Genomic DNA, 18332 nt, shown 5'->3' on the forward strand with positions numbered 1-18332 from the left:
AGCCTGTGTGGACGGTTGGGGAGGAAGCATAGGTTTAAATTTCAATCTCCTATTAAGCTCATTGATTATAGGGAACACTCTAAAAACTAAAGGTGCTTCAAATGTTTGTTTGTTTTCTGAGCAGTGCCAAAGAAGAACCACTTTTGGATCCATTGAGATCTGACGTCTGAAGAACCTTTAACCCCCTAACACAGCAAGGTTTATTACACACTATGGTGTATTACTCAGGGTACTACAGGGACTACTGAACAAACTGGTGGGGCTATTTTCTGCTAATAGAAGTTTGTAAAAACACTTAGGCCTTTTAAGGGGTTAAATTGGTACTGTCATATCTAGTGAAGATATATCTAGTAAAGGTTCCACTTCTTCTTCAACTCCAATTACGAAGTTTTCACAAAGATCCTGGCATTCACCAGTGTTTTCTTATATGGAATTTATTCAGTTTACGAGGACAATGGGATTCAGCATTAGAAGAGCAGAACTGCCAACCATTCTGCGCTTTAAAAACACATCAAACATCTGACATCGAATTTCCTCAAGGACAAATTTCAGAAAAATCTTTGAAAAATATTGGTGAATGAGGCCCTTGGTTCTTTATGAAACTAAAAGTGGTTCCATAAATAAAGCACCTTCATTTTTAAGGGCGAACATATGGATTCTCAACAGGATAACGAACTGGACTTTGAAAGGACATTTACCAGTGCATCCTTCTAGGTAAGTGTCTTCTGTTGGTGGTCAAATACATGAGACATAAGAACCAGAAACCCATTACTTTTTAATATGATGAACGTTTTGATGAACATCAGTAGCTATTTAGTGCAGCTTCTGGTTAAACAATGCAAATGATTTAACCAGTGCTTATTTTTGTCTTTCACACTGTTTCTGTTTTTAATTGCTCAGAACGTACCGACTGACCCATTGTGAGATGCTCATTTAAAAAAAATACAGAGCTTTAGAGCTTTTATACCTCAATTGCCAATTACTTTACAAGCAGTGAGGTGGGATTTGCTCATGTACGTTAAGCCTTCTCCTGGCAAGCAGACTTTCTTCAATTCCTTGGTGGAACTGTATTGGATTCAGGGCTCGATGCAGGAATCCAGACAGTTCAAGCTGAGACTACACTCTTAAAAGTAAAGCTGCAAACCCATCATGAAGTGATACCACAGATGGAACACGTTAGAGCCTCTTTGCTTAAAGAACTTTTCCACAGAAGAACCTTTTTTGAAGACGGAAAACCCTTCCACATAATACAGCAGTTCATTTTTTTAGAACCCCATTTAAGGGTTCTATGATCAATCACATAAAAGAACCACTTTTAGCTAAACAACACTGTTTTGAGTAGAACTCTGTTAGTGTGAAGAACCTTCGAGAGATTTTAAGAACATAATCTAAAGGTTCTGTACCAATCTCCACAGTTCGTCCTGATCTCTTTACTTTTTGTGGAGGTTCTTCAACCTTCGCAAAATGGTTCTCTAAAGAACCACCTATGCAAACCTGAAGTAATTCTTCTGTGGCACTGTGCAAAGAAGTCCTTTGGTACCTTCGATTTTGAGGGTGTTCTGTATTTAACTTAACATAATCTGAAGGTTCTATACCAAACTCAACGGTTCATCTTGACATCTTTACATTTTGTGGATGTTCTTCAAACTTTAAAAAGGTTACAAAAACAAAAAGTGCGTACTCTTAAAATTAAGGTGCAAATAAAGGGTTCTTTGGTGTGATGCCATAGATTAAAAAAAAGCTTGATTCCCAAAAAGAACCTTTTGAGAACCTGTTTTTTGTTTAAACATAAATAATGAGAGATGTATGAGCTAATCAGGTTACCTTATAAAATAACCACACATGGAGATTTGGTGTTAGTGAGAAGAACCTTAAAATGTGCAATCTTACAAATAAAGGGGCGAATAATGGGGTCTTTGTAGTGATGCAATAGATTTAAAAACGTTGGTTCCCTAAAAATTTTTTTTTACATTTTTTATGTTGGCAGCCTGTTTTTTGTAAGGAATGAGATGTATGAGTGTGGAGAACCTAGTTTAAGGGTTCTAAACAAATTGACCAAGGTGAAGGTGACCAAGAAACATTTAGGTTAGCATCTATTTAGGAATGTAGTATGGAATAACATCCCAAAATAGGAATCACAGCTTTCGTGCAAATGAACTTTGACTTAGCAATGGCTGTGCGAGTCTTGACCAATGGTCAGTTAAAACTATAAGCCAGTGGCACCAAAGACCCCATGCTAATGTCCTATTCGTCACACACGGACGCAACTGAGGAAAGGTGGTCTAATCAGAGCGCGCTAGAAAAAAAACAACTAAACAAAGCGAGCTCAATTAAAAGCAGGCGCAGCCGCGCGCTTATCTGCCTCTGCGCTTCCCAATCGAGTATCGATTCACGCGCTCCATTTAAAAGGGACGCGGGGAACTGCGCTATCGATCAGCTGCCGGTCGCTGGAGAGAGAGGCTCGAGGGGGGACGCGGGGGCTCGCATGGGCCCAAAACACACGAATCTGACCTTTTTTTTTTTTGCAGGGAAAAGCCCGTCGGAGATCCCCCCATCTGCTGTGGGAGAGCGCGAGCCGGACACTCATCAAACTGCTGACAGGAAATCGTTCCTTAAGTGTTTGATGGCCGTCCGGTCCAGCTCTCATTCAGAGCCTCCCCTTCTGGGGAGAAATCTGGAGGCCCCAGACCTTAACCGCGCGGAACTCCTTCAGTAACATAGAGAGGGCTCGCGCGGAATTTACAGCACTCAAATAGAGCAGGTGCTTTCATAAGCGTGTTAGATACTGTGGAGTAGTGTGATGGGTGCTGAGGGACAACAGTGTGTTAGATATTATCAGAAGAATTTATAAAGTTTAATGAGAGAGATAGCGTTTGATCTAGGATGGAATGTGTTATATATATATTGTGTAAAGATATAGAATAAAGTTTTATAGAGTTGTGTTAAATATTGTGGAATAATGTGATGGGCATTATGGAAGAATGTAGCAGAAACTATGGAATAATGCATGAGATATTTTGGATGGATATTACAGAATAAGGACTCATAATGAGTTTGAGAATGCAGAACAATGTGTTTGGTATTTCGGGTGGTATTATTGAATAGTGTGTTAGCTACTATGCAATAATACCATAGATATTATGGAATAGTGTGCTAGAGAATAATGTGTTAAGATTAATGGAGATATTATAAAATAATGTGTTAGGAATTATAGAATAGTAATTTTGAGCTATTTTACATATTACAGAAGAATGTGTTAGATATTACAGATTGTTATATATTATGGATTGTGTTAGGTATTGCGGGATAGTGTGTACAGAAGAATGTGTTAGGTATTGCAGGATAGCGTGTTAGATATAATAGATTAAGGTGTTAGGTATTATGGAATGTGTTAGGTATTGCAGGATAGTGTGTTAGATATTACAGAATAAGGTGTTAGGTATTATGGAATGTGTTAGGTATTATGGATTGTGTTAAATATCACAGATTATGTTAGATATCACGGATTATGTTAGATATCACTGAATATGTTAGATATTATGGATTGTGTTAGATATTATGGAATGTGTTAGATATTATGAAATGTGTTAGATATCACGGATTATGTTAGATATTATGGATTATGTTAGATATCACAGATTATGTTAGGTATTATGAAATGTGTTAGATATTATGGAATGTGTTAGATATCACTGATTGTGTTAGATATCACAAATTATGTTAGATATCATGGATTATGTTAGATATTATGGATTGTGTTAGATATCACGGATTATGTTAGATATCACGGATTATGTTAGGTATTATGGATTGTGTTAGATATTATGGAATGTGTTAGATATTATGGATTGTGTTAGATATCACTGATTGTGTTAGATATCACGAATTATGTTAGGTATCACGGATTATGTTAGATATTATGGATTGTGTTAGATATTATGAAATGTGTTAGATATTATGGATTGTGTTAGATATGGCGGGATAGCGTGTTAGATGTTACAGAAGAATGTGTTAAGAATTCTGAAATAGGACGAATCAGTGTTACAAAAGCAGTGTTACAATGGACCTATTTAGTGCGGTATTGATACATGCAATAATGGATTTTGGACCAACCTTGCGATTAAGGTACAGATGTTGATATTGGTAAACCTGGTGCTTCACTTTCCCTCCTATATATAAACCCATATTTCCTAGAGTTCATTTGGCATTACCGTCTCAAATACAACAAGATTGTACACATTTCTCCAGTGTTATGTGGTATTCATGCCTTATAGACACAAGTCTCTGACTGGCTCAGGAAGGCTTTATAAAGATAATATTTAACTTTCTAAATATAACAAGTGTAATATAACTAATGTATTTACATAATTTCCTGCCTATTCTTTCAGAAAGCTCCTGATCATTCTGGAATACAAACACATTTATTGACATGCCTCTTGTTACATGATGGCTCACAATATTAAAGATGGAAAAAAGGAAAGAAGAAACAAATATGGATTATGTCGCCATATTCAGGCCTTATTTCTGTACTTTAAGGGCTGCTTACTAGGACAGGCAATAAGCCTATTTTCATTAAAGCCTATATTTTCATTTCCATTGAAAATATCAGGGACTAGGCTTAATCCCTGTCTCAGAAACCGTCTTCAAGAGAATTGGTCACATGAAACTTTCCCTGTACAGGTCTCAGCATCACTGGACTATACTCTCTCTCTCTCTCTCTCTCTCTCTCTCTCTCTCTCTCTCTCTCTCTCTCTCTCTCTCTCGAGAAGGCCAGTGTGAATGTACAGCCCTGCTTTCTCTGAACGGAGGCTGACAATAACATTAGCTTGATGTGGCGAACAGATATGCAGTAATGGCAGAGTGATAGAAGCCTGTGATTTCAGTTAACACCCACTTGATAACGATCAGTGGTCATTAAATAACTGCAGGGTGGATCCAGGTATTATGGGATATAAGATCATAAGGGACACTGTGTTGGTATGGGGGGACATGCATCTTCCTTTTGTTGTTGAACGACGTGGTCCATGCTGATATGTAGTAATTTCATATGAATAGTCATAATTTAATCTGATAACACAACTGCATGATCTTAATATGTTGCATAGAACTGAAAGTGTGTGAGGTATTATAGGACAGTGTGTTTGTTATTATGAGACCATTTGTTTGGTATTGTGGGACAGTGTGTTAGGTATTATAGGACAGTGTGTTCGCCATTAAATGACAATGTGTAAGGTTTAATAAGATACTGGGTTAGGTATTATTAGTTAATATGTTAGGCATTATGGGACAGTGCGTTAGGTATGATAGGGCAGTGCGTTATGTATAACAGGACAGTGTGTTAAGCATCATAGGACTGTGTATGGTATTAGAGTGCAGTGTGCTTGGTATTATGAGACTGTGTGTTATGGCAGTGTGTTAGGTATAACTGATCAGTGTTAGGTATAACACATTGTGTTAGGTACTAAAGGCACATGTATTAAAGACATCTTAAGAGTGGACAGTGTCTGGCTGTTACGGGACAATGTGTAAGGTATTGTGGGACGGTGTGTTGGGTATTACAAAACAGTGTGCTAGGTAATGAAGGACAGTGTTAGGTATTATGGGACTGTGTGTTAGTATTATCGGACAAGCAGTACAGGATAATGGGATTGGGATTGTAGATCAATGCAATAGACATTAAAGGACAGTGTGTTTGATATTGTGGGACAGAGTGTTCTTATTATATGTTACTGTGATTGATATTATGGGACAGTACGCTAGGTAGTACATGTGTGTTTGGTACTATGTGACAGTGTGTTAGGTATTACAGGTTAATGTTATTGTTATTATAAGACAGTGTGTTAGGTATTATAGGGTCATGTGATTGATATTATTGGACAGTGTGTTAGGTATTATAGGGTCATGTGATTGTTATTATAAGACAGTGTGTTAGGTATTATAGGGTCATGTGATTGATATTATTGGACAGTGTGTTAGGTATTATAGGGTCATGTGTTTGGTATAGAATGGTGTGCTAGGTATTATAGATTAATGTGTTTGGTATTATAGGACAGTGTGTTAGGTATTACAAGTTAATGTGATTGATATTATAGCACAGTTCATTAGGTATTATAGATGAATGTGTTTGGTATTATAGAACAGTGTGTTAGGTTGTATAGGGTCATGTGTTTGATATAGGATGGTGTGATAGGTATCATGAATCAATGGATTTGGTATTATAGGATAGTTTGTAAGGTATTACAGGTTAATGTGATTGATATTATAGGGTGGTGTGATAGGTATTATAGGTTAATGTGTTTAGTATTATAGGGCAGTGTGTTAGGTATTACAGGTTAATGTGTTTGGTATTATAGGGCAGTGTGTTAGGTATTACAGGTTAATGTGTTTGGTATTATAGTGCAGTGTGTTAGGTATTACAGGTTAATGCGTTTGGTATTATAGGGCAGTGTGTTAGGTATTACAGGTTAATGTGTTTGGTATTATAGGGCAGTGTGTTAGGTATTACAGGTTAATGTGTTTAGTATTATAGTGCAGTGTGTTAGGTATTACAGGTTAATGTGTTTGGTATTATAGGGCAGTGTGTTAGGTATTACAGGTTAATGTGTTTAGTATTATAGTGCAGTGTGTTAAGTATTACAGGTTAATGTGTTTAGTATTGTAGTTCAGTGTGTTAGGTATTACAGGTTAATGTGTTTGGTATTATAGTTCAGTGTGTTAGGTATTACAGGTTAATGTGTTTAGTATTATGGGGCAGTGTGTTAGGTATTACAGGTTAATGTGTTTAGTATTATAGTTCAGTGTGTTAGGTATTACAGGTTAATGTGTTTGGTATTTTAGTGCAGTGTGTTAGGTATTACAGGTTAATGTGATTGATATTATAGTGCAGTGTGTTAGGTATTACAGGTTAATGTGATTGATATTATAGTGCAGTGTGTTAGGTATTACAGGTTAATGTGTTTGGTATTATAGTTCAGTGTGTTAGGTATTACAGGTTAATGTGATTGATATTATAGTGCAGTGTGTTAGGTATTACAGGTTAATGTGATTGATATTATAGTGCAGTGTGTTAGGTATTACAGGTTAATGTGTTTGGTATTATAGTGCAGTGTGTTAGGTATTACAGGTTAATGTGATTGATATTATAGTGCAGTGTGTTAGGTATTACAGGTTAATGTGTTTAGTATTATAGGGCAGTGTGTTAGGTATTACAGGTTAATGTGTTTGGTATTATAGGGCAGTGTGTTAGGTATTACAGGTTAATGTGTTTGGTATTATAGGGCAGTGTGTTAGGTATTACAGGTTAATGTGTTTGGTATTATAGGGCAGTGTGTTAGGTATTACAGGTTAATGTGATTGATATTATAGGGCAGTGTGTTAGGTATTACAGGTTAATGTGTTTAGTATTATAGGGCAGTGTGTTAGGTATTACAGGTTAATGTGTTTGGTATTATAGGGCAGTGTGTTAGGTATTACAGGTTAATGTGTTTGGTATTATAGGGCAGTGTGTTAGGTATTACAGGTTAATGTGTTTGGTATTATAGGGCAGTGTGTTAGGTATTACAGGTTAATGTGTTTGGTATTATAGTGCAGTGTGTTAGGTATTACAGGTTAATGTGTTTGGTATTATAGTGCAGTGTGTTAGGTATTACAGGTTAATGTGTTTGGTATTATAGTGCAGTGTGTTAGGTATTACAGGTTAATGTGTTTGGTATTATAGGGCAGTGTGTTAAGTATTACAGGTTAATGTGTTTGGTATTATAGGGCAGTGTGTTAGACATGATGGAACAATGTGTTAGATAAGGGACAGTGTGTTAGGTACTACGGGACCGTGTGTTTAGTTTAATGGAAGGCTGTGTTAGGTATAAATGGGGACGGTGTGCTTGGTATTATGTGTTAAGTAAAATGGGTTGCTGTATTAGGTATTATGGGACATTGTTTTAGGCCATAGATAATGAGGCCATTCTTTTATGAAATTTCTCTACTAAAATTTATTACAAAGACCTATCTTTAATATTACTTTATTTTAATATGCAGATTTCCAGTATTTGCTTTGGCTATTTCAGAAAAAATACACTAGTGAGCATCAACTGATAATGTCTTAACTGCCTGGAAGCCTGGGTGTCTGTTTAGTCTACAATCTTTGAGTTCTTTAATAAAGGCTATGGTTATGTACAGAACTGTGAGAACTCAGAGAACCAGCTGAGTGCTAGAATGGCTCTTTGGTTGATTAAATGGTTCTCATTAGCTTTAATAACAGTGAGACAAATTTCCCAAAAGGGACACCAGAGTGAATTCAGTTCAACTGAGTGCTGAGTGTCCTTTTTATACGATGGCCCAAAATACCTGAATCCACACTTTACTTACAGCCTCTACAGATGCTATACAGAGGCTCTTTTAGCTTTGGGAAAAACTCACCGGCCAGCCTGAGCGCGGACATCCTCTGGAACTCGGGCTCCTGCAGCCATTTCCACATCCTCCTGAAGGTCTCTCTGCCGGACTTGAGCTTACTCCAGGGCTTGGGGTTGCGCAGCAGGTCGGACAGGGTTCCCTGCGAGCGGCAGAGGATCCGCTGCGCGAAGATGGCCTGCGGGATGCTGTAGCGCTTCAGCTCGGCCGTGATCCGCTGCGCCACCTCTTTGGTGTTGATCTCCTCCACTTGGCTCCCTCCTCCTCCTCCTCCTCCGCCGCCGCCTCCGCTGTGCCCCACGCCGCCAACGACCGCGTGCCTCTCGCGCTCGGCCAGCATGGCGGCGCTGGCGGCTTGCGCGTGCAGGTGCCCGTGCGGGTGCATGCCGTTGAGGTTGGAGAGGACGGCGTGCGCGTGCGCCACGCTGGCGCCGGCGCCGCCGCCGCCTCCGCCGCCCAAGCTGCGGGCCAGGTGCTCCTCGCTGCGCGACAGCATGGCTGCGTGCGGCTCGAAACCGGCGGCGCTCGCGGGGCCGTAGGCGGCGGAGAGCGCGTTCTGCGAGCCGTGCAGCGCGCCCAGCCCGTTGGAAAGTGGCGAGAGCGGCGCTCCCATGCCCGTCACGTCCTTGGCGTAGTGGTGTCCGTACAGATTGCTGACCAAGCCGCCTGCCGCCCCACCGCCGCCGCCGGGACCTCCGGGACCACCGCCTCCGCCGGGGCCGCCGCCGGGCCCTCCTGGGACACCGCGGTCGTCGCGCATGAGCGTGAAGCTGCCGCTGACGTTGCCTGCGGCGAGGCGCTGGTGCGCGTGGTGAGGGTGCGCGTGGTGCGCGTGCGGGTGATGCGGGTGCGCGTGCGGGTGCGCGTGCGGGTGGAACTTGTCCGACACGGTGGAGATAGGCGGCAGGTGCTGCAAGGGCGCGAGCGTCGTGTACGTGCTGGACAGGCCCATGCCAGGCTCGCACATGCTCATAGCGGCCGCGTGCAAGTGGCCGGTGAGAGCGGCCGCGTCGCTCCGGTACTCGCCGGCGCCTTCCAGGATGGACGCCATACTCGAGACCATGGCCGAGCGCCCGTGCGACACGAGGCTGCGGTGGGGCGGCGGTGGGCCGGGCGAGGGACGCGAGTGCGCCACGTTCATCAGCTCGCCCGCTGCCTGCGCGTGCGAGACGCCGTGCATGTTGCTGAGGTTCTCCATGGTGAGCTCCATCGCGAGAAGGAGAGAGATGCTGCCTTCTCGCCTCCCTCCCTCTCTCTCTTTCACCCTCTCGCTCTCTGTCTCTTTCTTTCTGTCTCTCTCACTCCCTCCCCCCCCCTCTCTCACTACAGCGCGAGCTTCTTCTTCTCAACAGCAATCCATCGATCAGTCCAGCATCGCGTTGTAGAAAACCAGGATTAAAAAAGAAAGAAAAACAAAAGGAAAGAAAAACAAAACAAAGCTCTCGCGCTCGCCACTCACTCGTCGGTGCCGGACGGAGAGCGCGTGCGGCTCATTCGCAGCTCAGCATCAACAACAGCAACAGCCGCAGCAGTAGTAGCAGCTGTAGTAGTAGCGCTTCTGCCGAGAGGCTCGAGCGGCGCCGCGTCCATGTCCGAGCGAGCGGGAGCGCGCGTGCGCGTCCGCCGCCTTGTAGGAAAAGAGGAGGGAGGGAGAAGACAAAAAAGGCGCGCGCTGTCCGCGGTGCTGAAGTGTAATGCTTCCTTTTTTGCGCGCGTACGTGAAATATCAGGGTGCGAGACCGCACCCCACCCCTCTTAATGATGACGGTGATCATCTACAATTGCAATGTCATAATATTCAAACATGCATATCATATTATACATGCATATATAAAAACAAACATTTCAGAGCTTAAGATCCACTCATTTACCCCTCTATGAATACAACAACAAACAATCATTCATCCATATATTAATAGATAATCATTTTACCAGTAATGTATTTTTTAATTGTAATAAATGTATAATAAGCTCCTTGCACTTTCACTCCAACTAGAACAGCCCTTTTGAACACACGAGGCCAATATAATGACGGTCCAAAAGTTCTTCTATTTTGTAATGTATGTAGCCCTAATGACATGTAGGCCTACATTTTGCCTGCACGTGCTCATATATCCTTTACAGAAGTCTACACTTCATTAAGGCTATTTAGCTCTAAGAGTAAAATGGTAATGTGCTAAAGTATCCGTTATTGTATTCTACTGCATGCAGACCAGTTTCTTTATCCATATAAATGCTTATATCAATATATATCAACACATGCATATAGCATTATGAATAAATATAGTATAGGCTTATATATTTTCTACATCTATGTCTGCATGTAGGGTATATCTATATATCTATATCTATATATAGGGTTGTTTATCTGTTTATTAGGAAACATGAACCAAGTGCTTCATCATGAAGAAGTGCTTCACTAAACAAGAACTATTCAAATATTAAAGATATTAAAAGACCAGCATGGAGCACACCTATGTGTAGCATATGCAGTGAATATCATACCATGTATGCATTAATTTAACTGACCTCTCCAACGTTCCTCTCTTATTTTAGAAATTTCCGATTACGTTGAAATCGCTCCTGTCACGTGATTTTTATACAATTTAGAAACAATTTAGAGTATACATATATAACATACATAACATTTATAAAGTACATATGTAACAGTTTATATATATATATATATATATATATATATATATATATATATGTATATATATACACATATATATATGTGTGTGTGTGTGTGTGTGTGTGTGTGTGTGTGTGTGTTATGTGGTATGTTCAGTTCAGTTCTGACATGGTAGGCATCCACAGACCTGCTCTTTATCCCATGCCAGTACAGACTTAATCAATGATGATATTGATAAGTATATTAATAGCTGTATGTTAAATAACATATAACGACATTCTCACATATATTTCTCAGTGCCGTATCTGAGCACGTGCCCAGCACGAGTGGGCTCATCTCGGAGAGAGTAAACTGCTGAAGGGGTGTAAGTGGTGTGAAAGCGCTCTGGCCTGTTGGCGCTGCTTTCGCTGCTCATTGATAACTCGGATCGATATATTGACTGACACTGATTAATTATGTTTTCTGACCCCGGGGTGAGCCGGGATCGCGCAGGTCAGAAAGTTTGGAGCTGAAAGCGAGAGAGAGCGCAGAGCAAACACACCGGCAGGATGTGGGCAGCACGAGCCCGGCTCCGCAGCGCGCGTGCCGCAGAGGTAAAACACCAATTAGTCTTTTCATTACAATTCTCTAAAATCCAATAGATTCATATCTCATCTGGTGTTTTATAGGTGTGTGTTGGAAATGCTATTTTGTGTAAAATGAGGAGCAGCAGCGCGGCTGCAGGTGTGAAGGCCTTGCAGGTGTTCAGTCTATCATCTGAGGCCCTGTTTGGCTTTATATTTTACACATGACAAAATATTTCATCTAGACTGCAAGTATTATTATTATTATTATTATTATTGTTGTTGTTGTTGTTGTTATTATTATTATTATTATGAGTGTTGTTGTTGTTGTGTTTTCTTGGTTGGTGACGTCACTGTCGTGTGCATAAGTATTTTTTTGTATTTGTATTAAATTTTTTTTTATACTAGTACTACTACTAATAATAATCATAACAATAATTGTGATAATAACAATAACAATGATGTCTATATGTCATGTATTTCGTTTTATTATTAATATTATTATTATTATTACTATTATTTTTATTATTGCTGCTGTTGGCGATAATAATTTCCATACTACTGCTGATAATTGTTTTTATTTTTTTATCATCCTCATCATATTATTGTTACTGCTGTTCATACTATTATTATTATTATTATTATTATTAATAATAATAATAATAATAATAATAATAATGATAGTAATAGTAATAATAATAGTGTCATCCGTTCTGTCATTACTATTGTTATTATCATTATTATTCTTTACACTGATGATGGTGGTCAGATGGTGATTATTGTCATTTAATTTATTTTTTGTGACGTCACGGTAGTTAATGGTATAATGGTGTAGGTGCTCTAAGTGTGCTCTAAGCTGAGGCCTGTAGGAGTGATGACTGTTCTCCTGCTCTGCTCTAATGTCCCTCTATCGATGAGCTTATTTGAGGAATAAATCACGGTGGATCGGCTCAACCCGCGCGCAGGGGCTCCGGTACCGGCCACCGACCGCCTGGGCTGATGGATGTTAGTGCGCGCCTTTAAGCTTTCAATTCACACACACACACACACACACACACACACACTCACACACTGAGCGTGTGTGTGCTGTTATTCTTTTTGATGCCGTTTTTTTATTTAATTAACTTCGAATTAAGCTTTAATCCACAGTTTAAAGTCTTAATAAATTAATAACCTAAAACTTTATTTAAAACCTTCCCCCGTTTTTTTCTGAACCTCCCTCATCTCAGATGCCAGTTTAGGATTAAACACAACGAACAAGGATTAAATATCCAAGCAAAAACAAGATTAATGTGGTTTTAGCACTGTATGTATTTTTATTTGAAATAATGTCATCCTACAGTATCATATTTATCCGATAAATTAAAAAATGTAAATAACGCGAAAACTCTTCTGACTTATTGTTTTATTGTAATTTGATTGATTTTATTTTTCCTCTTTAATATAATACCAGTATCTCCTCTAAACAATCCCTCACTAGTTCACAAAAGTTGATCCGACCTTTTTAAGCTGACCTCTCTGACTAGCCTGACTTTTATGCTAACTAAACACTACACTGTTGATTTGAGGAGCTATAATCCAAACCGGTTTCATATTTTTTAGGCTTTCATAAGTTGTTTTAAAGCTGGTTTTGAACTGTGCTTGATTGTTTGATCATTGTTCACATATTATTTTAGATTGGTTTTAATTTAATAGTGATAATAAGTAAATTGCAAAACTTCATGAAATACTATGGAATTATAACTATTTTAACAGTAATATAACAGTTCTATATTATATCATTATTTAGAGTAATTGAAAAAAACGAAACGCTTAATTATTTACAAAAACACAGGTATTTAATTCATGCGCGTTAATATTTATTTTTAAATCAATTTTTTAAAAGTTTTGAGCTCATTTATTCATCCTGAATTTGAGAGCCTTTAGCCTTTAACATAAAGTAAATCTATTTGACCAGTTCATAACGCTGCTCTGTAGTTTCGCCTCTTGTATCCGGTTTGATCTGCAGAGTAAAACCATGTTTAAACCGTAAAAGTTTAGATGAACTGATTCTAATGAAGGAAATCTGAGTGAGTCTAAGATCCTTCGCACTGGTCGGACTTCACGGCGCTTTCAGAAGCGGATCCGGCTGCAGTCTGAACACAGTACATTTTATTGCAGGGAAACTTTGTCTTTGGCATTTTTCTGAATGATGGAATTGGAATCAGGCTGCTGCATTGATGAGCTATTGATTTATTGATCAGGTTTAGAAGCAAAGCAGGAGCTTGTAGAAGAAACATGCTGGGACTGGGCTTCACAGTTTACCATCACTTCCAAACACTACATTACATTACATTCCCTTTAAAGCTCTAAATATTTTTCATTCTAAAAATATTTTAGAATGAGTGACTATACATTAGTAGTATATGACAATGTAAGGGAACACAATATAAAATTATATTTGTTTTATATGATATTAAATTGTATTATTAGCATTTTATTTTTGTGGTATAAATGTTATTATATATTATATTACATTATGTTAAATTATATTATATTACACTACATTACATTACATTAAACTATATTAAATTTTATTGTTTCAATAATTACATTAAGTTGTTGAAGTTTAAATGGCCTTTCCGTAATTTTATTCCTTTCATTGCTTTAATTATTGTTGCTTATTATTGTTGTTGTTGTTGTTGTTGGTGTTGTTGTTTGGTGGTATTTATCTATTTGTTATTTTGACTTATGTTTGTTTAACTCATGCTTGCTTTATTTTTGCTAACAAGTTAGTGTTCTGTAAAAATATTAATCTGAAATCTAATCTAGTTTAAAAATGATAGTTTTATACAATACATTATCTATTCCCGCAGAAATCAAAGACGAAGGTCAAATAAAATTAATCGATTATTTATTACTGATGATCTTCTCACAAATCTGTGAAAACAATATCTATTTCTAACTGCTGGATTAAACATCTTTTCCGTTTCTTTCAGACGAGCTGTCACTTGAAAGTTGGGAAGTTTAACCGTTTATGTGATTTATTTTATACACATGTAACCAAGTCGTGAGTGAAATGAATTCTTTCACAATAAATACTAAAGTGTAAGCAATTGCAAGTGTGCATGTGGGGCCATTTGCAGCAGCGCGTGAGTGTGAGACGAAGGAGAGCTGGGTGATGAAGAGGAGCTCGTGCTGCTTCCATTCGATCGGAAATCAATCACCGATGGAAACGGGCAGATCCGTTAGAACAAGAAACAAAGGAAGGATCCATGAGCTCGAGCTCGAGCGCATTAAACACGCCCCGGTCTCCTTAACTCATATTTTACTGCCACGCGGGATGGAGGCCTTATTTAGGCTCAAGCTCTCTTTAGGGGCTGCGAGACTGTTTGGCTTATTTCGCTTCAGCACGGACTGAACCCTCAATGTGTTCAGATCCAGCAGCAGTTCATAGAAACCTTTGTAGCACCTTTGTTTTCAAGAATATTATATAATAAATAACTGATAAGAACTAAATAAATAATAACATCAAAATAAAGAGGGTTAATTGGAGTGATAAGAAGGATTCTTCCTTATAAGAATCCTTTTAACAGACGATTTATAAATGTATATTATATGTATATTATAGGTACATATATATAATGTATATGTATATGTAAATGTGTGTGTGTGTGTGTATATATATATATATATATATATATATATATATATATATATATATATATATATATATATATAAATTCTGGATTTCAGTTCGGAACACTATCCCTGTTGAACTGTGAATAGGACAAGGTTGTCTTACATGTCTCACATAATCCTAAATTAAGCAGGAATTACAATTGAAATTTTTATTCAATTTCCAAATATATGGATTTTAACACTGCATTGGGCCCATAGACTGCATGTGCTGAGATGAGCCTGTACTTTATTGATTTCTAAACTGTTCACCTTTAATTTCAAAATAAAATGAAATAAAAGCAAGAAGAAAAAGATAAAATTGTCCTCTGGTCGATTTAAGTTCTTCCCAAAAAATGAGAAGAACCATTTTTGTTGAGAGGCTTTTAAAAAGGTTCTTTACACTCACACTTTACAGATCTCTTCTAGGAAGCAAAAATGGTTCTTCCACCGCATCCCTCAAACAACCCTGTAGCATCTTTTTTTTTTTAAAGCTGTATAGCTCCAGCATTCATAGGGTGATCATAAGAGGCCAAGCACCTTAACGGGAATATGAATCACTTCTACTGTCACTGTGTTTATGTGACGAATAAGGGACAGACTGTCACAACTTCCATTAGGATTCAAATACAAATATATTTTAGTTGCAACATGAAATAAAATCTAAATCAGACCAAAGCATTCAAAATATGACTGCATTGATTAAATGACCATAGCCTTCTCAGTTTTGTTCCTTGTGTCCAGGTTCTTCTCCTTTTAATGGAGGTTTCTCTTTGGCAGTCAAATGAAATAATATACATTTGAGTTAAAGATGAATTTGAACATGAATTATATAAAACAACCCCTTTGCTTTCAGCAACTCTTGGGGCCCGAGAACTTAATCTGTAGCACGAATCACTTCTAAAATCAAGTTATTATTTACTTTCAAAATGAAATCTGAAAAATTTGAAGCATTTAAATCTGCCTCAGGTCTGAACACTACATATTTAAAATATTGATATGAAATACTGCATATTGAGTCATATTGATCGTAACATAACATCAGTTTGATCCAGCTGCCTCCGTTTTTATGAAAGCGTTCATGTAACTCATTTTTTAGATGTGTAGTTGCACAAACTAATGCTCCCTAAATCATCATCATCACCATCATCATCATCAGGCTTTCCATTGCATCATGGTTTAACATAGTTCCTATGGTTTAAATCTTTTCATCACTGCTATTGCGTCAAAACCCACCACTGACGTCCGTAACACTGTATAGTCAGTAAACCCTCTCTTGGGCTTAAACCCAGTGGCATTTGGAATCCTGCACGACGTCTCACTTGGAATTTACATTAATGTGCAAACACCAGCGGAAACACCAGCAGGAAACATGCTGGCTGGAGCATCTTATTGTTAAGGAAGGGAGAAAAAAATAATAAAATAATAAAAACAAGCAACCCTTTAAATCCACTGGAGCGCTGGTTGCTAAGAAACAGAGGGAGAGTTGGATTGAGAAGGAATAGTCGATCAATTCTACAGGGACGTGTGCATATGTGCGTGTGTGTGTGTTGTTGGAGAGAGACTATATTTGCTTGAAAAATGGCCCAGTCTGCATATTTGTAATCAGACAAAAATAAATATACTAAAACCTGATGTCTGGACTCACATATTGAATGAAGGTCCACCTTCTTAATGTTTATACATAATCATATGCAGCCTATTGCATAATTCATAAACACACACACACACACACCGTTATGGTAAACATACACATGCATGGGTTATACTTTTTTATTATAGCACAAACACACACAAGCACTGATACAAACACACATCCTCACCCCCCTCTCTCTCTTTCACACACACACACACTCACACACACACACGCTGCTTTATGCTCGTGCATATTGAGAATGAGTATTGATCCCTCCTGGCAGTCTGCTCCATTCTTTCATAGCCTGCTGTATCTGATCTCTATTCTTCACACACAACAGTGTGTGTCCTGGCCTACAGTTGCATTGAATGCCAAGCTCGGGTGCCCTCACACTCTCGCCTTCTCTCTCTGTCTGTCTCTGCTTTTGTCTGTATGTCTCGAGCTCATATCGCTTTCTTTCTCTGGTGCTTGTGTATGGCTTTCTTTCACTCTCGCTCTCCTCCTCTGTCTTTGTATCTGTTACTGTCTCTCGGCCTATAGCTCTCACGCCCTCACACATTCGCTCACACTCTCGCTACCGAAGATACAGCGCTGGCTGCTTATCTTTAACAGTGGAGTAACTTTTGTCCCACTTCGCTCTCGCACATATTTGGAAGGTGGCATCTTTATCTGAAAAGTCTTCAAGGTGCTTTAAATGGTTCTTTGAGCAATGCCATAGAGCCATACTTCATTAAGAAACATGGGCCTTATTCACCAGTCCTTCTTAGGAAGATATTTCTTCCTAAACTCGACTTTATAAAGATTCTGACGTTCCTCAGTGTCTTCTTATTTGGGATTTCAGCCATTTATGAGGACAATGGGATGGACCATTATCAGAACAGAGCTTCATGAATCTTTTGTTTTTGTTTGGACTTTTCTGAAGAACACATTTAACAAGATTCTTGGGGAGATACTGGTGAATAAGGCAAAATAATAATATAATAATATTGCAATATAATAAGTTTGTAATAGAGAGGGATTAGTGTGAAGAACCTTTACATACTGCAGGGTTGGGGAACTTTTCACTAGCCAACAGCATGTTTCATTTGGAGGTAAAATAACAGGGTGGTAAATATGCTTGTTTCACCCCAACCAAAGCCACATACTTACTAATTTAAATATTAATTAAAAAAAACATTTAAAAAACTCAATAAATGCATTCTATGGCACCCAGGCAGGCAGGTACATCATAGGCAATTATACACAAACATAAACCAACAGAACAAAGGAAGGGTCAAAGGGTCTAAGGGTCAAACCCAGCAAATTAAACTAGACAGGATCATGGCTCAGAACATGGGTTAACAACACTGAGAGACTTTGTGAACGAAATATAGGATCAAGTATAAGTTATATTTATTCATAATTTACATATTTAATAATAATAATGTACACTAAT

General features: G+C 38.6%; 1 protein-coding gene across 2 annotated transcripts in view; it reads right to left on the reverse strand.

Annotated features, from left to right (window-relative positions):
• onecut3b (one cut homeobox 3b) overlaps positions 1–9617 on the reverse strand; it is a 32460-nt gene extending 22843 nt beyond the window's left edge. The window contains exons 1-3 of one of the 2 annotated variants that reach the window (XM_072668909.1): positions 9151–9617; positions 8826–9072; positions 8416–8753 (exon numbers count right to left, since the gene is read on the reverse strand). In XM_072668909.1, coding sequence (XP_072525010.1) covers positions 8416–8753; positions 8826–9072; positions 9151–9616 — 1051 coding nt within the window. In that variant the 5' untranslated portion in view covers position 9617. Of the gene's footprint in view, positions 1–8415 lie in introns of both variants that reach the window. The other variant, XM_072668908.1, reaches the window with a different exon arrangement.
• Positions 9618–18332: the final 8715 nt, after the last annotated feature.

The sequence above is a fragment of the Salminus brasiliensis genome, chromosome 23 (genome assembly GCF_030463535.1).
Source record: "Salminus brasiliensis chromosome 23, fSalBra1.hap2, whole genome shotgun sequence".
NCBI classification, from domain to species: Eukaryota; Metazoa; Chordata; class Actinopteri; order Characiformes; family Bryconidae; genus Salminus; species Salminus brasiliensis.